The sequence below is a fragment of the Denticeps clupeoides genome, chromosome 1 (assembly GCF_900700375.1).
Source record: "Denticeps clupeoides chromosome 1, fDenClu1.1, whole genome shotgun sequence".
In the NCBI taxonomy this organism is placed as follows: Eukaryota; Metazoa; Chordata; class Actinopteri; order Clupeiformes; family Denticipitidae; genus Denticeps; species Denticeps clupeoides.
Window position 1 is genome coordinate 22,738,662 of NC_041707.1, and position 21,339 is coordinate 22,760,000.

General features: G+C 40.6%; 2 protein-coding genes across 3 annotated transcripts; one reads left to right on the forward strand and one right to left on the reverse strand.

Moving 5' to 3' along the window:
* Positions 1-2,588: 2,588 nt before the first annotated feature.
* On the reverse strand, positions 2,589-4,757 carry fga (fibrinogen alpha chain). Its single transcript, XM_028993028.1, has 5 exons — positions 4,695-4,757; positions 4,369-4,470; positions 4,061-4,244; positions 3,787-3,932; positions 2,589-3,624 (listed from the first exon to the last, which is right to left on the reverse strand). The coding sequence occupies exons 1-5, from the start codon at positions 4,746-4,748 to the stop codon at positions 2,710-2,712; spliced, it is 1,401 nt and encodes a 466-aa protein (XP_028848861.1). The 5' UTR covers positions 4,749-4,757; the 3' UTR covers positions 2,589-2,709.
* Positions 4,758-5,633: 876 nt separating this feature from the next.
* LOC114797820 (uncharacterized) lies at positions 5,634-19,966 on the forward strand. Of its 2 annotated transcripts, XM_028993007.1 has the most exons (20): positions 5,634-5,912; positions 6,699-6,799; positions 7,374-7,443; positions 7,522-7,652; positions 8,541-8,629; positions 9,417-9,516; positions 9,704-9,747; positions 10,413-10,490; positions 11,592-11,788; positions 13,962-14,026; positions 14,143-14,249; positions 14,882-14,984; positions 15,114-15,213; positions 16,180-16,219; positions 16,368-16,419; positions 16,491-16,605; positions 18,110-18,193; positions 18,926-19,049; positions 19,340-19,430; positions 19,673-19,966. In XM_028993007.1, exons 1-20 carry the CDS (start codon positions 5,705-5,707, stop codon positions 19,745-19,747), a joined length of 1,974 nt encoding a protein of 657 aa, XP_028848840.1. In that variant the 5' UTR covers positions 5,634-5,704; the 3' UTR covers positions 19,748-19,966. The 2 variants fall into 2 exon arrangements, with proteins under 2 accessions (XP_028848840.1, XP_028848850.1); XM_028993017.1 differs by lacking the exon at positions 19,340-19,430.
* Positions 19,967-21,339: the final 1,373 nt, after the last annotated feature.

The window sequence follows — 21,339 nt, forward strand, 5'->3', positions numbered from 1 at the left end:
TGCAGTTTTTGGAGTTTCTGGGAATTCTCTGAGGACCGTTTCAGTAGCATTGTCAGGCTTGCCTGAATGCTCTCAGCAAACTCTGCATATCTCAGCTCAGCAACTGTGCAAAGAAATGTATAAAAGTTATTGAATTTCTACATAGATCCATGCCTAAGTGGCTGCAGGAGACAGCGTGTTAATGTACTAGGGAAAATTTGCATTGACGTTTGCATTGCACTGCTAAGGTAGCCATAATTTAAACATGTCCTTTATGTTGCTTACCATAAGTTCTGACAATTTTCTTTCTGTGGCTCTTGTAGATGTTTCTGAGCATGGATAACATTAATGCATTTTGATATTCAGACGTCTTTTGACAGATCATTCTTAGATTCTGAAATGTATCACTGTTTGTGGCTTTAATCAGACCCTCTAGCCTACACCCAGATGGGCACTTTCCAAGCTGTGGATAGAAAAAAAAGAAAGAACATTTCTACTATTTACTTGTAAGATTTATATATACAGTACAGGCCAAAAGTTTGGACACACCTTCTCATTCAGTGTGTTTTCTTTATTTTCATGACCATTTACATTGGTAGATTCTCACTGAAGGCATCAAAACTATGAATGAACACAAAAAAAAGTAAACTAATGAAAAACATGTTTTATATTCTAGTTTCTTCAAAATAGCCACCCTTTGCTCTGATTACTGCTTTGCACACTCTTGGCATTCTCTCGATGAGCTTCAAGAGGTTGTCACCTGAAATGGTTTTCCAACAGTCTTGAAGGAGTTCCCAGAGGTGTTTAGCACTTGTTGGCCCCTTTGCCTTCACTCTGCGGTCCAGCTCACCCCAAACCATCTCGATTGGGTTCAGGTCCGGTGACTGTGGAGGCCAGGTCTCCACTTTTTGTTAAGTACATAACTCCACATGTGTTCATTCATAGTTTTGATGCCTTCAGTGAGAATCTACCAATGTAAATGGTCATGGAAATAAAGAAAAACTTTGAATGAGAAGGTGTGTCCAAATATACATCACAGATTCTACATACAGTATGCCTTACACATATCTGGGAAATGAAACCGATCCAATTGGTGACATGTGGAACTCACCCACTCTTCATCTGAGCATAAAGGATATGGTGATGTTACTGCACAGTGATGATTTGGGTGGCTATACTGATGTAGAGGCTTCTGGCCATTTTGTTGCAAGGCTTCACAAAACATAGCATCTTCACAGGCATGGAAATGTAGAAAAAAGTAATCATTAGCTACTCAGCAAATAAAACCAGCAAATAAATAGTCATTATGCATTCAACCATATTTCACGTTGTTTGTATTTAATTTTAGATTAAATATGTTGTAAATGTTGTTTAATGTGTGTATAATAACATTGTACATGTATGTATGGTTGTTTATTTTTCCATATTTATTCTGCTTATTGTGTACTGAAAATCACTGAATTTAAAGAATACTATCAGGATATAAATTATTAATCTAATGAAAACATGTTTAAGGATATTTAACCCTTGTTTTGATGAGTTGGAATTATTTAAAATTGAATATTAAATATTTCTAAGGGTCAGTTTCATTTTGTATGCTCTAGTGTGTTCATTTATTCTTGCTAATAGTAATACAGAAACCACAAACCAGTAAGGTGAACACATTTCTTTATTGTTCATTTGAGGTCACTTGGTTGTATTTTTCAGTACATTTTCATGTTGAGCATGGTGAAATCATAAGAACATAATTTTTAAACCCTTTTTCTTGTTTCTTTTATTGTTTCTCCATAGTTCCCTCATGAAGGATCCGCAGGTCTGACTTTCATGCGCACCACTTTGAGAGAATAATCAGCAGGCCGAAAGGGTGTCCAGACCACTCCATTCTCAATCTCGTAGGGAATATTGGTTCCTGGGTCATAGAGTCCTCCCCGGAAATAGACCCCATTGAGGTTGGCTGACTGGCAGTTGTTGTACCACCAGCCTCCTCCATACATCTCTGCACAGTTCTCCTCCCACCTATCACTGTCCCTGTCAAATGTACTAAATTTCATGCCTTCATGAGTAAGGAAGGATCCCAAGTTGTTATCAATCTGAACCAGCGCATCCCCTGCATCGCCAATATACGAGGACACAGACAAGGGGAAGCCTTCGCTTTCGGAACCCACTCGCACCTCATACTCTGCATATGCCTCCTTACCCTCCCAGTCCTGCATCTCCACCCTCAGCAGGCTGGGTTCCTGTGTGAGGAGATGGAGGAGCTGGTTGCCCAGCCACACCTCACCTCTCCCGGCCCCATCTATGTGTCCAAAACCGTCTCGGTACTCCTGCCAGGTGCGGTTGAAGTTAACAGAGCCATCTTCCCTTTGCTGAACCAGGACCCAGCCACCCAGCTGGGTGCTTTGGTCACAGTAAACGTCCACTACAATCTGAGAGCCTGCAGGTTTAATTTTGAACAGGCCACTCTTAGCTCCCAAAGTGTGATTCTGGAGAATATCCACACAATCTGAAACAAGATTACACAGCTGCCGATTAGTGCTGTACTGGGTTTGGGCCAATTTAGCATTCTTACCCCCATCAAGATCTGCGGAGCTACAGTAACCCCCCCAGCAAATATGGTTTTGTGCTGTAATGTCCTCATTATTACTGAACAATTAGTTATCATTAAAACAATCAATGGAGGTTCTTGTATTTGAAATGGTTCACTTGTGTACTGAGTGGCTGGTGGGCACATCATTCCACCTCAGATGTACCTTTTCCTTCACTCGCAGTGCGCTGGAGTCCTGCAGGCCTCACACTCCGTGCAAAGATATCAGGCTTGTCGTCATCCACATCACCACGTCCAAATCCACCAAGATCGTCTCCAAGGATGGAGGAGGATTTGCTTGTTTTAGTGGTTTTGGTAAGGAGGGTTTTAGTGGAGCTGCTGGAGCTGCTGGACTTGCTGGTTTTGGTTGCGGACGCGGCCAGGGGGTCTTCAAAACTGGTTCCCAATGTCCTGAAGAAATCCGAGCCAGTGAGCAGATCAGGCATCTCCTCGCCTTGGCTGATTGTTGTGATGGAGCGATCACCCCCAGTCACTTTGATTGTGAACCCATCACCCTTCACGTCCTTACCCTCTCTGGCTGCTGTCAGGAAGGTCTGGGCATCAATGCCTTCGCAGCCAGGCCCTCCTCCACTGACCACTTCCAATTTTTCCACTGGCCCGTCCTTTGTGTGTGTTACTGTTTTGCGCACAGATTTTGTGCACTTTACTTTATGGCTGTTGACTGAAGAGGAGGAGGAGGAGGAGGAGGAGGAGGAGGAAGTAGAGGAAGTGCCTGTACCTGGGACCTTGCCGACGGTGGCAGCTGTCTCAGCGGTGGAGCCCTCTGCCTCCAGAGTGAGCTTCAGCTGACCCACATCTGTGAAGTATGCAGTTTGTTCGCCTGTTGATCCAGACTTGTAGATGGAGGGAACCGTGACGTCTTTCAGTGGTCGACTCTTCATCATCTTCAGAGAGCTGACTGTCTCCACGCTCTGGAAGCGCATCGCCTCCAGATGGTCCATCTGTTTTTCCATTGATACGTAACTGTCCTTGTCTACTGAGAATTGGGCATAACCTGCACAAGATCCCTTGCAGGCACGCAGCTTTATGTCAATGTCCACCTGAAGAGAAAAAAAGGTGAACATACAGAAACTGATCATAAATGCCACAAAATAATAATACCAATAAGTATACCATATATCGTGGCACCATACATAAATTTAGGATTGTGTCCAATTTGTTCCACTGATTAGTGAGATAAGGCTAAATGCATTACTAAGTACCTCCAGTCTTTGCATTTCAATGATCTGCTCTTTGACCCGAGCCTTCAGAGACTGGAGCAGTCGTAGTTGGCGGTCGATCTTCATTTTTATTTCCACAATCCTCTGTCTCAACTGTTCCGCCAGCGTCATGTACTTGTTGTCATTACCTTAGAGTGGAATGGAAATAATTTCATTAACCTGTGGTCAGTGGGGATCTACAATGGCTTATTTAAAACTATTTAAAATAACTAAGCTCATGGCAATAAGAAAACATCAGAAAGACAGGATGTACTACCGGCATCTGAAGTGAGGCGTTCTCGTATGTCTTCATAAGTTTTCTTGGACTCTACGTCAGTGGAGCGGTACTTCCCATCATGTTCATCCAGAAGACGCTGGATTTTCTCAATCTTGGTGAGGAGTTCATGATCCGTTTTGGACAATAGGCCTTGGATCCGGCAACCTGAAGGACATTTTGGGCCCTGTTTGGCACAGTATGTTGATAAATGTTGATGTTTTCAGGCTATTAATTAATGCAGAATGATATTAAATGATATTATGCATGTTAACGTTAAAAAAGTGGAGCAACATCAGAACAGCTTTTACCCAGTCATCATCTGAACAGAATGGCCACTCTTTTTCTGTAGCACACTTGTCAGGCTTGTAGCCATGCTCAACTGGACGAGGACCTCTGACATCCAGATTCATCTACAGGAAATCACAGTAAGGAGGGAAATTGTAAAATAATGTTTTCACTTATACGGACAATTATGATAGTACAATATTTCACAAACAATTAGCAATCAATCAAATGCAGATCAGAAAGTATTGTGGGTACAATGTGTTGTAAGTAGTAGTATTTGTATGTTTGTATTTTGTCACAATGTCATTGTGCTATTTCACATTTTATGAAAGATTTCTCTTGAACTTACCCATGCTGTAGGTAAAACAGCACACAGGCAGAGGAGAAAATAACGCCGCTGCATGTTTCTCTCTACCCTTCTGTGCCTGGAATGAGCAGTACTGATGCCCTCTCTCCGTTACACCCCCTTTCATAGCCAAGAGTGACTAACGCAGAGAGTAAATGATTGACAGCTATAAAAACAGCATGTCTGGGAACTGCTGATGAGCACGCTGCAGGTCCGGGTGATTGTATCGATTACGGGAATCTGACCTTGCATTTTAGGGACAAACATACACTCAGACTCATGAGTAGAACTTTACACCCCTGATCCTGTGCTGTATTCTAGAAAGTGACGGAAAGCTTAAGAACAATTTCTAAAGTAAGCAAACAGTTACAAAATATAGACATCATGATGACATCAACAACTTGTACTTTTCATGGGAGCAGTTTGAAAGAAAAAAAGATAAATAGTTGTTTTATAATAATAACTATTATTATTATTTTGCTGTTCAATTGTTGCTAAAAGCTACATAATAAACACAGTACCATGCAAAGGTTTTAGGCAATAGTGAAACTATTTAAAGGGTCTTCCCAACAGTGACTCTGAAATTGTTCAGGAAGCGACCTAAATGGAAAAAAGCTAAATATACAAATAATAATTCTGAAAAATATTTTTTTTTTTTTTAGAAAAGCTGTTGATTTCAAGAGATCTGCTTCAAGAACTGGGGGTAGGTTTCTCTCAACTCAATGTATTGCTGCTCAAAGAAAAATTCGATTTCCTCGAGTTTAGGCAATAAAATATTGGGTAAGTTGTGCGTAGGGTTTTTTTGTGAACGTGTGATGGCAAAGATCTGCAGAACTGAGTAAAATACATAGGTGCAAATAAAATACAATTTTCTTTATGGCGAAACCTCCACTAGGAACTAATATCTACCCTTGAAACACACGGACGAATTTTGCTGCTACACCAAGTGCACCTTGAGCTTTTGATCCTGACGTTCTTTGTCTAATAGTTCGAAATCGGTCGACGAAACCAGGATGCCCTACGCTGGGTGTTTATCGCGCAAAATATCCGCGTTTATTCGACCACGGTGGCACGGGAGCGTCAGCGCCAGCAGCCAGCTGCTGTCAGGGTCCCCAAACCCCAACAGAGAGCGCAGAGAGAGATGTCACCGTCACGCAGCGTCACAGAAAGCTGTCCGAATAGGATGCGCCTCTGGCTTCTGGGGAGACACGGCGACTTCAGGTGAATAAGGACCAGACTGAATGCGCGTTTACACTTCGCAGCGAGCCCACCTCCATTATGACCAACATTAGAACAGGCCTCTTTAAATAGTTTGCCCAGGAGGCAGCTATATTCCTATTGTAGTATTTATTACTCACTGACACCCACTGTCAATACTGCAGTCAAACACAGATATTAAGAAGAACCACACTACAAAAGTAGTAATAACAGTTGTGGGCCACTAGATGGAGCCAGAGAAGCACATTTTGAAGAACCAGGAGTCAGACCTCTCACCCAATAATCCGATTTTCCGTTGTATTGAGGCATAAAACATTCTAAAGTGTATATTCTACTGCAGATTTAAATACACGACGCTACTGTTAAAGGTCCCCTGACATTAATTGTTTTTGCTTTTATAAAGCCCTTACTGGTCCCCTAATACTGTATCTGAAGTCTCTTTCCGAAATTCAGCTGTGGTGCAGAATTACATCCACTTTGAGCCAGTCCCACAATGAGATTTCCCCAGGACGCGCCGTTTCGGTGTCTGTAGCTTTAAATGATAATGAGGAGGAGAGAGGCGGGACGAGGAGGTGAGGGGCCGCTCCCTGAGCACCGAAGCAGAATGACCAGAGGACTCTTTACACCTATCACCATTTCTAGCCACTGCACGACCATAGACAGGAGAGGGGAACTAGTATTAATGTAAAATAATCTCATAGAGTGAAATGTTTTCAATGACACGCTAAATCTAGATATTCTCATGTCTAGAACTCTGTATGTATGTATTTTCTTCCTTTTGTCTCTCAGTTCCACAACTGTTATATGGAGGAAGACTGGATTTCCTGGTGTTCGATTATCTCTCTGAAATCACCATGTCTCTGCTCACAGCAGTTAAAGCCAAGGACCCCGTGAGTGGAGATCAGACTTTTCTCATTAAGATGGATTTGCTGGTCACAAGGCTATTTTTTAATCCTACGCTGAATTTGATAATAAAATTGACTGTTCCACACCTCCTAAACAAAAGTCAATTAATTAAGGTTTCCATATAAACTGGCACATCTCCAAATTTCTTGAAATAATTTAAATTGAATACCTTTTATAATATGCCCACACACTTCTGAAACAATAGTTTCTTCTTTAAACACACCCATTAGGGGCAGTGATGGGCTAGCGGTTAAAGAAACGGGCCCCGTAATCAGAAGGTTGCCGGTTCGAATCCTGGTCCACCAAGGTGCCATTGAGGTGCCACTGAGAAAAGCGCCGTCCCCACACTCCTCCCCGGGCACCTGTCATGGCTGCCCACTGCTCACTAAGGTTCATGGTTAAAAGTAGAAGATACGTTGTGTCACTGTGTGCTGTGCTGCAGTGTTTCACAATCACTTCATATTCCCTTTTCAATATTAATATAACAATATTTAATAATAATAATATAACACTACATAACCCCTCAGGAATGTTTTGCTGGAATATTCTGTCTTTCAGAATTTGGGCTATACTCCAGATTTTGTTTTGGCTGCCATGTTACCTTTCATTAAAGACATCCATAAAATGGGTAAGTAAGAACACACACACACACACACACACATAAGGTATTCAGTAGATGCTCAGTGTGCGATTGTGTCCCCTGCAGGTGTTCGAGTGGTTAGTAATGCTGGGGGCGTGAACCCCCAGGCCTGTGCAGCAGCACTACGAAATGGGATCCAGAAGGCTGGTCTCGACATGACGGTTGGGGTGGTTACTGGTGATGACCTCATGCCACAGGTGAAAACACCCAAGACATTATTTATGGACTCCAATCATGAACTTCTAATGATGTGTCAGCTGCTAACAAAACAGCTCTTTGAAGTGAACGATCTGAGCCGATTCCTACCTGTGATCAGGAGTCAGAGTCACATTTGCTTTATATATATTTATTTGCCGCATGTGACTGGTCAACTACACGATACGTGTCTGGACTGAGCAGGAGGGGTTTTAAGTGTTGAGTCGTCTTGCTCTTGTGAGGTTTTTACTATGTGACATGAAGACAGGTATAAGTTTTGCAGCATTGACTGAAGTCAGATGATAAAATCTAACCATGATTCATTGCATTGGGACCAGAAGGCATAGTTGTAAGCCAGCACTGCAAACAAGTTGAGTGAAGACAGATACAGCAGTTGCACAGAGGGAGAAATGGGAGGGAAGGAGACGTGCGTGACAAAATGAGTGACCACAAGCAACGGAATAAAATTTGGATACATTACAAGTCTATTGCTAATACAAAGAGTGTAGAGCGTGCAATGTTAAAATGTCATATTAGACAGGCTCTACAAATAATCTGCATTGGCACATAAGAACCATGTTATAAGCTAAATAATTAATAAACATTTGATATAATGTATGTTTGTATGTTAGTAATTCATTTCACTTTTAATTTTACATTATTTTTTAGTAATAATTCTATTTAATCATCAAAAAAAAAAAAAAAAAAAAAACCTGAAGGCTCCCTTGGGAGTGGGCTCACTTAAAAGCACATTTGAAAGTACATGAAATACAGTTTGACTAACATTAATTAATATCTTTACTAAGTACCATAGTCTAAATTTTTACATACATAATCTTTATAAAGTTTACTATACAAATGTTCATTCACTTCCTTTTCCCCAATCACAGAAGGACTTGCTAAAAGAGGTGAAAATGGCAGATACTGAAGAGCGGAGACCACTGCCCAAAACAGTTCACAGCATGAATGCCTATTTAGGGTAAAACAAATCAATTCTACATAAGGGGATATTTCAGAGGTTTTGGTTGTATTCGCAAATGTCTCATTCACTAGTTTGACTATTCAGATTAAATTATTTAAAAAAATATATATATAATGTATTGATTAACAGATGGTTAGATGGTCTATCAGAATTCTTGAATTAAAGCACTAATAATCTATATGCATGGATTGGTGTGCAGCAGACATGGTCCTGAGATGGCTAGAACAGAGATAACATTTTTGAGATAACGTGTGAGATACCGAATGGATTTGTTTAAATGGTCCAGAACGAGGCAGTAGGGTGTGTGAGGGCTGTCAGTAATACAGGACTTTTCATGACTTTCCATTTAATCTTTTCAGAAATAAGAGTTGGGTGGCAGTAAGTTCCTCCTGTATGATTGTGTGAGCTGTTTTATGTTCAGTACACTTGCTGGCCTGTGTATTGTGTATCTTATAGGGCACATTTTTCAACACAAGCTGCAGCCTTTCTGTTGCTGTACACAGTTTATTAGTCGTCAGTAGTCATTCTGACCAGATATTGATTGTTGAAGTACTGGTATGTTGGTGGACTGTTGGAAGCAGTGTCAGAAACTGATAACTGAATGACTTGAGAATGCTACAAACAAACTGTACATGGTAACTCATACAGCCCTTACACAACTCTTCCTCCAAGACCCCATTCATCAGTGATCTCTGTGTGCTTTGAAAGTAGAATGCTATTGTTTTCTGCAAATATATTATGATTAAAAATGAGTTCAATTCATGAAATAAACTGCTTTCTACAGTGCTATGCCCATTAAGCGCTGCCTAGACCTGGGAGCTGACATTGTGGTGACTGGCCGCTGTGTCGATAGTGCACTGGTTCTGGGTCCTCTAATGCATTCGGTAAGACACACAAAATCTGGCTGCAATGCATTTCGTTTTCAAATCAAATTACAAGAAATTACCTGTGCAAACTCTAAAAACTATGACCGCTTCATTCAGCCTTGTAACAATGCTTTGAAGTTGGTCTGAATTGTTGCTGGTGTCCTTCCTCTCTGTTTTGATTGAAACTCTTTGCCTTTTTTGGCAGTTTGGATGGGATCGGAGCAGCTATGACCTGCTGGCCACTGGAAGGTAGAGGGCAGTAACCAGTCTGGAGGCTTTCCCAGGACTTAATTTAATTTACAAGAGAGACCACCAGAGCAGATGTCAGATGGCCACTGCCTGTTTCGAATGCTTAGATGTTTGTCAGATCTTAATTGGAATTGACAGATCTCATTTAGGTTGCTGTACATAACTAAACTGCCTTTTTGGCTCATACCATGTGCAATTGGCAGTGGTGTGCTGGAAGCTGTGTAGACATCTAAATTATGCCTTTACAGTTTTCCTGTTTCTTCAGTTGGCTCACAGTTTAATGTAATAGATTTAAAGACAACAGGGTGGCAGCATAAAAGTTACCTTGTTTTCAGGTTCCTAGTATTTTTTTTTATCATCTCCTTGTATTGTTACTCTAAAAAAATAATAATCAGAAATATATCTCCTTATCTGTGCATTTCAATCTCATAGAACTCATCATGTATTTACTCCAATAGAGAAATAAATGTATAAGTGAGAGTTTGTGCTAATTGTTTCAAAACAAATGTTTATAGGCAAAATACAGAATATCTTGAGTAAACTCCAAAGTATTTGTATATTATCAATAATTGATTAATTTATCTTAATCTGTCTTAAAAGTGTTTATCGGCATAACAAAGAATACATTGTCCAGCTGGTTTCAACTGTTAAACTTTTTTTGTCAGTTTAGCTGGCCATCTGATTGAGTGTGGCGCTCAGTGCACTGGGGGCATCTTCACTGACTGGCATAAAGTGCCTGACTGGTGAGGAAATTTATTTTATTACTCTTGGATTTCCCCCTTCCTACAACCTGTTAAGAGAAAACTGAAATGCATCACTAATTTTTTCTGAGCACTAAATATGATGGTTTATGCTTAGTATCAGTTCCAGCAGTTTTAAGTCATGTCTGGCAGCCTCATTCTGAGCTCAGTTAGGTCTTATGGCAAAACCTTATTCATTTCAATTGTTACTTAAGACTGATTCACCAGAGGAATAAGCATGAGAAGTATGATTTTTTTTATTCCCACCAAGGAACTGCAGTTGAACTACTGAATTCGGAGTGAGTCTGAACTACTGAGTTCAGAGTGATCCATGGATGAGCAAGGCAATGTCTGTACTGATATTTAATTTTAAGTGTACTTGCCCTGAAAACTGTGACTGGGTAAATATTTCAATTAAAATGAGATGCCATGATGCATTGATCTGTAATGCATCATGAAGAAGCTCCGTTCAGTTGAAGGGGCTTATTCAGCCATAAACAGAGTACACAGTGAAACAAGGTTTCTCCAGGCCCATGGTGAAATAACACAAACACAAGACGAACATGGAACACGACAGCAGATGCTGACAGCACATATCACAGTGCAAAAAGAACATAGTTCAAAATGGAAACGGTGCTCTCTCTCTCTCTCTCTCTCTCCATCTCTCCATACAGAACAGCAGCAGTGACAGGGTAAAGGTGAGAGTGACCATACTGTGTAGTTTAGCAACCGGGATGAGGTAGTATTGGTAGCAGCCTGGCCATGATAGTACTTTTTTATGGTTGGTGACAGGAGAAGCCGTTTCCCATTCTTGTCTGCCTCTATGCTACAGAACCTTTTTTTTTTATAGGGCAATGTGGATAAGAGAGAGAGAAGAGTAAGTGGAGTCAAGAGTAACATAGCCAATGTTTATGGCTATGTTGGAGCAGTGGGTGGTATAAATGTCCTTGACAGGGTAGAGAGACTCTGATTATCTTCTCAGTTGTCCTCACTATGTGTTGTATGGTCCTGCCAAAGCTGCCAAACCTTGGTACTACTTAACTGAATTGCATTCATTCTGTATGAGGTGCCTACAAATCTCACCACAACAATGACTTTCCTCAGGGACAACATGGGCTTTCCAGTGGTGGAGTGCTTTGCCGATGGCGCCTTCACACTATCCAAACCTCCCAAAACAGGCGGAATGGTGTCTTTTGGCACAGTGGCTGAGCAGCTCGTATATGAGATCGGAGATCCCAAACGCTACCTCCTCCCTGATGTCACCTGTGACTTCTCCCAGGTCACCATCACCGAGATACCAGGTCAGATAAACAGCTACAAATACATGAGCCATTACAGTTGGTAAAACTTCCATCTACAATGGTGTTTTCCAACTATGTTATCAGAGGACCATCTTTTGGAGGCGAGGCACTGGTCAAGAGTTCTAAATTGTGTCCTAAATCACTGAATCTCTGTTTTTGCTTAGCTCTTGTTAGGTCTTGAAAAGATTTGGAATAAAATAAACATATAAAATTAAATCTGATTGACATATGAATTATAACAAAGTATATAACAAAGTATAACAAAGACATATTGAGATCAATATTGCGATATGCGATTGCGATATGATAAAGGACACTTGCTTGTATATCAATGAAAAGTCACATACTAATAGTGAAATGTTTAATTTCAAAGTGAAACATACAAACTACTTATAACAACCTGAAATGCCCAGTGCTTTCAAAATACAATATTCTACAAAATTAAATAAATCACAAAAAACTCTTTAGCTTACTGTCGAACGACAAACCCTGGTAAGGCTAAACAACTGTTTTGATTATATTTGGCCATTATAAAATCCCGTATTATAGTTCTTACGTTTAACCAAAACGTTGTCTGGAGGCTGACTTGAACACAGGAATGCATAGCTTCGCTAGCTTAGCCTAGCTTAGCTAAGGTTAAGACTTATAAAACGGGATTTTATAATGGCCAAATATATTCAAAATAATGGTCCAGCCTTACCTATGAAATGAAATCCCCCGGGATCTGGTTTGGAGCGTACAGCGGTTTGTACAGCCCCAAGCAGCACAAGAGTGAGGCATTTTTATGCACTTCTCTCCATAGACATGTATATGCTCCACGCCACAGCAGCGCCTATCGCAATATGGCGGCGACGTTGACGTACGATGCAGCGCGTCAGCGGCGTCTAACCATATGTCTCCAAATCGAAAGTCATGTGACCAAACACGTCACATCTGACTGAAGTGAGACTTCAGTCAGTTAATTTCAAGTGAGACTTCAGTCAGCTCGCAAACTTTGAGAGAATGAGAGAATGGATCGGATATGTTGCCGATCCAATCCATGTACTAATCATTTAAATCGCAGCTTTTTGCGTTCATGTAATCGCACAGACTGACATCGCGATTACGATTAGATTAATCGTGCAGCACTACATTCAATCCACTCATCTCCTTTCCCTCTTAGTTTGGCACACTCTCAGCATCCTGGTACAGTCAGGTTGGCTGAACACCGAGATGGATTTTATTCTGATCATTGATTAAGATTGTATAATCGCTTAGCACTAGTGGTAATGATTTATTATCGGTTTTTGCACAGAAATTGTTCATGAAAAAAGTCATGGAAATTATTTTGTAAAAATGTGTCAGTAGAATGTTCACACAAATGGGTTTATGAATGGATATAACTGTGGTAAACATACACAATTCTTGCTGCAAGCATTGTAGCCCTTGGACTGTGGACTGCAGCTGCCTAGCAACTTATCACTAAAAGCAACACGAATGGACCTCTTGGAGAGAGATTTTTGGTTAAGGGTGAACTTAATTACACAGTTTTACATCCTTTTTTAGACATTGTTTGGCCAATCAGTCAAACCCTGCTATTTTGTTTTGTAGTACCTATTAAGTTGCCATTTCAGTTAAACTCAGAGCATCTGAGGACGTGCTGGTGACCAGAGGGTGAACTGCAACCTCCTGCTGAACTGTAAACGCTCTCTTTGCCTGAACTCGCTCTGACCCGGATTGGCGCTCTTTGCAAATTCATGACTCCTGTCACAACAAGCAGAAAACAAGATGTACAGTTGGTGCCTTTATCAGTCAATACAGGGTCAGGATGTGGGAGCATGGTGAGGACATCTTAATATTTACCATTATTTTGGGAAGAGACATAGTGACTGAGAAAGAAGAGGAAAGAGGGGGGGGGGGGGTCAGTCTAATTATTTAACACTTTAGGCCATCCATATTCTTATTTTACTTTTTCTACTGACATATTTTCTACATGACTTTGGTCATTCTTGTGGGATGTGCTGCTGTGAAGCCAGAGCTTATCACAATAGCAAATAAAATAGAGCTGTATGGCACTGTAATATTCATAACGTTGTTCTTTTTGTGCTTTAAGCATTGCACTGTGTTCATTTCAAGCTGAAAATGTGTGTAAAATGTTCACAAAATGACATTCCTTCACCCCCCTAAATCACAGGGGTAGAGGGAGGGGCTGTAAAGGTGACTGGAGCCAAAGGATCCCAGCCAGCTGCAGACTACAAGGTATGAGGTCAGACTCCAGGGTCATTTATGGAACACAGATGCCACTCCCTGTTACACTAGCCTGACCCTTAGACCTGCTTCATGTAGTAGTTTCTCATAGAATTTTAGTTCTTCAGGTCTGTGCCACATACATGGATGGGTTCAGGGCCACAGCTGTGTGTCCAGTCGGGGGACCCCGCGCTGCTGAGAAAGGCAGAAGAACTGCAGAGAGCATAATCAAAAGGTAATATATACACGCATATACAGTACGGGCCAAAAGTTTGGACACACCTTCTCATTCAATGTGTTTTCTTTATTTTCATGACCATTTACATTGGTAGATTCTCACTGAAGGCATCAAAACTATGAATGAACACACGTGGTGTTATGTACTAAACAAAAAAAAGGTGACCTAACGAAAAACATGTTTTATATTCTAGTTTCTTCACCCTTTGCTCTGATTGCTGCTTTTCACACTCTTGGCATTTTCTCGATGAGCTTCAAGAGGTCGTCACCTGAAATGGCCCCTTTGCCTTCACTCTGCGGTCCAGTTCAACCAAAACCATCTTGATTGGGTTCAGGTCCGGTGACTGTGGAGGCCAGGTCTCCACTTTTATTAAGCACATAACTCCACATGTGTTCATTCATAGTTTTGATGCCTTTAGTGAGAATTACCAATGTAAATGGTCATGAAAATAAAGAAAACAAATTGAATGAGATGGTGTGTCTAAACTTTTGACCTGTCCTGTACAGATATACACACATATACACCAGAGGTGGAAAGACCATTTGCCTTCAAAAGCAAATACACACTGAATAGTTATGTTATTTATGGTTCATTGTTCATTAATGTAGGAGTATGGTTTTTTGCTTTAGGACTAGGCGTATCTTTAAGCAGTTGGGCTTGGAGGACTACAGCTCGGTCAACATCCAGATCCTAGGGGCTGAGGACACATATGGAACTCATGCCATCCAGAATGTATTTTGAACTTTTCTTTAACTTATTGTCTCATTCGCATTTTTGTCAGGGATCTTATAAGCACTATAAGTGCTCTTGTGATCCTGCAGTTTCCTTTTTGTCCTCCCATAAAGATCTTTCCCACCACAGAGTTCCAGGGAGGCTGTGGTGTGGATGTCGGTCCATCATAAACAGAAGAAAGCACTCGAGTTCTTCTCCAGGGAGATAGCGCCTGCTGGAACGGGAATGGGTGGGTAGAAAACCAGAAGGAAAAAATAAGGGTCCCAGTAAGGTTCTGCACTACCTAATCTTGCACATTTTTGCACATAATCATTGCACTACATTGTACATAGAATTCTGACTATACACTTTTTTAAAATAAATATGTTCATATTTATCCATCTCTTGTACATATCACCTTATGTATACACATAACTTATTTGACATTTATCCTGCACTTGCTGCTAATTGCACTTCTGGTTAGACCTAAACTGCATTTCGTTGCCCAGTACTTGTACATGTGTAATGACAATAAAGTTGAATCTAATCTAATCTAAATTCTGAGTGTGTTTTGAGTTCTCATATTTGTCATTTGGAGTGTGTATGCTTTACTTTTAGCTCATTTGTGGTTCAGCATCTGGTCACAGACTGCATGTGTTGCAATTTGAACTCTGTCTGAACTGAGTCTGGTCATTGCCCTCCAGTCACCTCATATGTATTAATAGTTCAAGCATTAGCACAGTAGCACTTGGGTGGCAGGCGCAGACAAGCTGCTTTCCGGTATATTCACAGTAACCTGCAGATCCCTCAGACCTCAGAATTATTTGTATCCCACCAGTATGCCAGGCATTCTGGTGCCAGCAGAATATTCAGTTATATTGTTGGTTTAAAACACAATTGGCCATGAACAGTCCAATGGGACCGTTTTATTCACTTGGACAGTCTGTAACGTTTGACGGTGGTGTCTAGCTGATTTGTGAAATATCACCCAGGTGTTTTGTGTCAGGGAGCGAGAGATGAACTGCAAATGTTGTAACCACTGGAAAAATATGTATGCATATGTGGTTTGGTGGGGGTCAAGGTGCCAACAAGAATTAACTGAAAAAAATATATATATAACTGGCTACAGAATTTTGTTTTTAAAGGTGTAGATGAATCTAGCAGATTTACGCTTGGGCAGTGCTCGAGAATAAAAACATGTTTTGTTCTTTTCCAGCCCCTGGACTTACAGGAATCGTAGGAGGCAGACCCAGAGTGTGAGTGTCATGTCAGAGACCCATGTACTCCTGACGCTCACTTTCAATTCAGTACAAATATCTGTAAATGATTGAGTTATGCTGTATTGTTTTTAAAATCAGAAATATATAGTACACCTATAGTAAGAAAACATCTCTCTCTTCTCAGGTCACCAGTGCTGAAGCCTTTCTTTTTCCTCCATCCTAAATCAGAAATCAAGGTATCAGCCTTGTCTAATCTGTCTGTTGTGTCTGTCTGTCTTTTCATTTGATGAGAAATTTTGTATTTCAGACAGACATCCATTTGAATGGGAAGCTGGTAGACACTCTCACAGATTTGGACTCGTCTTTATCTGTGGGACCCAGACCGCAGTACCTGACAGAGGAGGCTACTGATGCTCCTGAAGGTAATCTGTGAATGAGACTTTATCAGCTAGTCGCAGAGGTGATCCTAATGTCATAAAACCTTTACATATGAACAGAATCTGTATTAGATACTGTTTTGTTTCAGAAGTTGTGCCTCTTTTTAGTTTTTAATATATTGCGGCATCTTTCAACTCCAGGGCTATGGTATTGAAACTATTGATTTATCTTTTTTATTTATTCACATAAATAAAAATTAAAATGACTTTCTGCAAATGTCTTTGGCCTCGCGGAAACAATGTCTTACGCCATTTTGGGCCTTCATTCCTGTTGACCAGCAGAGGGCAGAAGTCCATATTCCCACTGATGTCCATACTGTTCCTACTGACCTACATGCAGTTTCTGAACACCCTACATGTTAAAATTTCCTGAATGTAGGCTGAGATAACATATTTAACACCTTCAAAATTTAGTGCTGAACTACATTAAAAGCAAACAGAAGTATCACAGGCCTTGTTCAGCTAATCAGCTTATACACCAATAGCCGTGTTGACACTAGAGCGGAAATGTGGTTCAGGGTGTCCTGTTGGCTGAGAAGAAATCTGTTTACTCTTGTTTTTGGACCTTTGCTAGTCATACGTGAATGGCCTGCAGCGATGACTGATGTGTGGAGACTCAGAGAGGTGCCGGCACTATTGTGGGTTTCCCAGTGAATGGTGTGGGAAGTTTTCTTGAAAAGCAGCTCTGCTGGCTGTGTTTTTCTTAAATGGTTACAGGCTCAACATAACAATCAGTGAGACCACATTTAAGTCATCAGAACCATACAGAACCACACGGACGTACGTGTGTGAGTGAGTGTGTGTGTGTGTGTGTGTGTGTGTGTATATATATATATATGTGGGTGTATGTGTGTGTATACACACACACACACACACACAGACTCGAATGAGCACGAAGTCACAGTACTTAAGCATTCACTGAGGTCTTATTGTTAGAATAGCTTCTTATGCTCTGTCTGAGTGGAAAGTCTGCAAAGAAAGGCAGATCAAATCAATCCTTTAAAGAAGGTGAGCGAGAAGCGGAGTATACGTGTATTAATTAAACCATAGTGTTCTTTTATTTAATTTACACACGCCGCCATTGGAATTATTTGGAGCTTGCACAGTCACAGGATATTTTGAAATTGCACACAAATGTGATGTGCAATGAATTATGAGACAACAGCATGTTTTAATTAACTGGCTTGTCAAGTCAGTGGAAATGAGGGCCGGTTTTCACTGGTTCCCAGCTCCAGAACAGGGCCAAGCTCCGGCACCAGCACTGGCACCGGCACCAGTAAAGTGGAAAAAGAGGTATAAAGCAGCCTAGGCTGAAGATTTTTCAAGAAGAAAAAGAAAAAAAAAGATCCTTGTTTTTGTTAACAACTTACTTCTGTGTAATTATCTGTTTCAGGGGCTGAAATCTAACATTTAAAACCCTGATTGAGTATGCAAGGCATGGGAATATAGTAAATGGAATTTTTTTTTTTTTTTTTTTTTTTTTTTTAAGATCTTCCCATTGGCCCACATAACTACAGACTGGAGGAATTAGCCTTCACCAGGAGTGGGGACAAGGGTGATTCAGCAAATATCGGTGAGAATTTCAAAGTGCTTCTTTTCCACACGTTTGCTAATTCATCAGCTGAGATGACCCTGAAGAGTAGTTTTATGTCATGTCACGGCTTCTCTGTTACAACAGTTTGTGTTTATTGATTTATGTAAAACTTAAATCAGTCTTGACTGATTAGATCAGCTAAGATGTCCCACTTAAAAAGATGAGAGATATCTGTTATAGTTCAGAGTAAAATGTAGCTCATTCAAAGTTTGAGCATCTGGGATAAAATGCCAGTCAAGACATTAACCAAAATAATGGACTTGGTGCTGATTCAAATCCTGAGATCCACCAGTGGCCAAACACTTCCAATGCCTCCCAAGTCACATTTAGGGCAAACATGGTGTGGGAGATAGACCTGTTCTCTTGTCTACTGGCTGGGGGTCCAGCATCTCCCAGGTTTCTGACAAAGATGTCCATTCAGCGCACCAAAGTGGTGGCTTGGTTCGAGCCACAGTAAAACTTCCTTGCAGCCCATGTTTACTCTTGGGCTTGCCAGCAGACCCCCACCGTGCACCCACAAAAGACTTTTATTCAGGTCAGATGAACCAAAGCTGAACCAAAGTCTGGGTCCTCTGGATGCTTAGTTTTTTAATTGGAGGAGTGTTTCAGATCTTCTTTCTCATTAATATGGAAATTAGTATTCCTAATTAATCCCGACTGTGGTGTTATATTTTACTGAACAAAGAAAACAATGTTTATACTTTGTCTCAGGGGTCATTGCTCGACAGCCACTTTTTTATCCATATTTGAAAAAGCTCCTCACCTCCGCTGCGGTGGAGGAGTACTTCAGACACCTCATCAGAAAGGACAGGACAGACCTGCCTTCAGTCATAAGGTCAGATAAATGTTTAATTCCAATTCTCTGTACCAATAAACAGAATAATAATAAGATGAGTAATTAATACATTAAAATGCTGTTTAAAATCTCACGTTGGGACATCATTATGCATGTGTTGTGTTTATGTGAATGTATGTTTTCAGTTGTGTTGAGGCTTTTCTTTGAATCTTGCGTAATATTTTCAAGTCTAGTGTCTGGAGTAAATAATGCTGAAAACCAGAGTCTAATTGATTTAATTGACAGTAAAAAATGAGTGTCTTTGTGACTGCTCTGGTGTTTGTCCCTAGGTACGATTTGCCTGGCATCCAGGGCTTAAACTTTGTACTTCACAACTCACTTGGCGGGGGAGGGATTGCTTCATTACGCAGTGACCCTCAGGCAAGACAATTCCAGAAATCTGAACCTTTCACACACGCCTAGAATAGTGGGGTCCCTGGAGAGTTTTACTGCTTTTATTTCACTCAATGTATTGATAATTTAATTCCAAGGACAAATTGTGTCCTTTTTGATCTAAAATCATCAAAAAGCTACTGCACTATGAATTGTTATAAATTTCAGAGTATGAAATAAAAATATATATATTTTTTACATTTATTGTTGAAATTATCCTTATTTCTTAGGGGAAAGCGTACGGCCAGATGCTGTTGGACTATGAACTAAGAGGTCTGCCTGACTTCAAATCACTGGTGGAATGAGCGAGAACATTTCTTAGAGAAGTAAATTCAAATCCATGTATTTGGTGTCATCAGAGAATTCACTTGATGTGAAATATTTAGAACATTGTTTCATAAGCCATATGTCAATGCATCAGACTGATTTTGCAATGTTATCAGTGAGTGCCATTTTCATGACCAGCTCTTAAAAGGCCTTCTAACTGGAGATGTAAAACATAATAAACTATATCTTGAATAATTTTCATTCTTTCAGTGTAATTCTTATGGTATTTTAACTATTTATGGATTTCGAATGGTTATTAGGATTTTGACCTGGTTTTCTTAAATAATATGACTGTTATCGTTTTAAACAATAACATAATTTTTATTATGGACCTTTGTAATGTTCTGTTACACCTTTTTTGTATTCTCTGTGTTTAGCAGAATTAACACAAGTTTATGTTGTTTTTGGCTACTTTTGCACTTGCGTGTGAACGATTTTACAAATCAACACTATTGATGATTCACCATTTGTACCTTCATGAAGTAATGACTGGTTGGGGTCCGTTGCATGAAACATTTCTTACTTCTGTTTTTTATTAAGGGACTGTATTGCTTTACAACTTAACAACATTCAAATCGCACCAATCATTGCCTAGCAAAGTGGAAATGTTCACTAGTACTAGTACTACATACTCCATTTTGTAGTACTAGGACCAGACCACACTCTCTAAAGTGTTCTATTAGTGAACCCTCATCCCAGATCCAGAGAAAAGATTATATCATTGTTTGACATTGTGATGGTTTCTGGTTCTGTGTCTCCTTAATTTTAATCTGGGAGGATGCTCCAGTATTTTTTACCTTTTTTTACCTCTTCATCATTTTAGGTGCTTGTAATTCTCATGCGTGTTGAGATAAGTCTATTAGAATGAGTATGAATGTGTTTGTTGGTGAAAAGAAGACCAACTCTGTCATCTGACCGCGGTCTTTATGGAGGTCTGTTAAAAGTGGGGGGCTCTCACACAGAACAGTAAACCCTTGAAGTTTGGAGACTCCACCCATTCTCGTTACCTCCGAACTCCAGACACAGGAAGGGGGAGAGGCAAGAGAACATATATACGACAGCATGTGCATATGTGAGGGAAAAGACCGCCCATTCTTTTTACTTTCCAGCGCCACAAAGGAATTTAAAGAGCAAAAGGCCGTCGGTTATGTGGGTGGATGTGTGATTCTGTCAGTGAGCTTCTCAGGCCCTTGAGCATCTGTAAACCCCCACTGCCCCCCAATTAACAGGCTCCATGCCTCAGCTCGTCTGGCGTGTTTCCTGCGCATATTCAGCGCACCGATTCAGCTTTCAGTGTGTTTAAGGAGAAAATGAGGATCCATTTATCAAATGTCTCACAAAAGCTGAAGATATAGGTCACAGGGTTGGATGGCCACTTGGCTTTCTCTCAATACTTTAAAAGCTGACAGTGACTGAGTGAAACACACAGCACGCTACGGAGCATTCATACACAGAATGTCGCTGCTCACTACAAATGCACGGAAAACTCCCACACCAACAGACAGAGTCGCAGTGGTCACCAGGAGACAAAAGATTAATGTCTTTGCATCCATCATCCTCATTCTTCTGC

Bases quoted from the DNA above. Each gene is read 5' to 3' on its own strand.
- fga (XM_028993028.1), bottom strand. From the start codon at position 4,748: ATGCAGCGGCGTTATTTTCTCCTCTGCCTGTGTGCTGTTTTACCTACA. The intron at 4,471-4,694 runs GTAAGTTCAAGA...GATTTCCTGTAG, and splicing joins CTGTTTTACCTACAGCATGG to ATGAATCTGGATGTCAGAGG. The intron at 3,625-3,786 runs GTACTTAGTAAT...TTTTCTCTTCAG, and splicing joins TTGAAATGCAAAGACTGGAG to GTGGACATTGACATAAAGCT.
- LOC114797820 (XM_028993007.1), top strand. From the start codon at position 5,705: ATGCCCTACGCTGGGTGTTTATCGCGCAAAATATCCGCGTTTATTCGA. The intron at 9,748-10,412 runs GTAGAGGGCAGT...TTTTTTTGTCAG, and splicing joins GACCTGCTGGCCACTGGAAG to TTTAGCTGGCCATCTGATTG. The intron at 14,985-15,113 runs GTATTTTGAACT...TTCCCACCACAG, and splicing joins GAACTCATGCCATCCAGAAT to AGTTCCAGGGAGGCTGTGGT.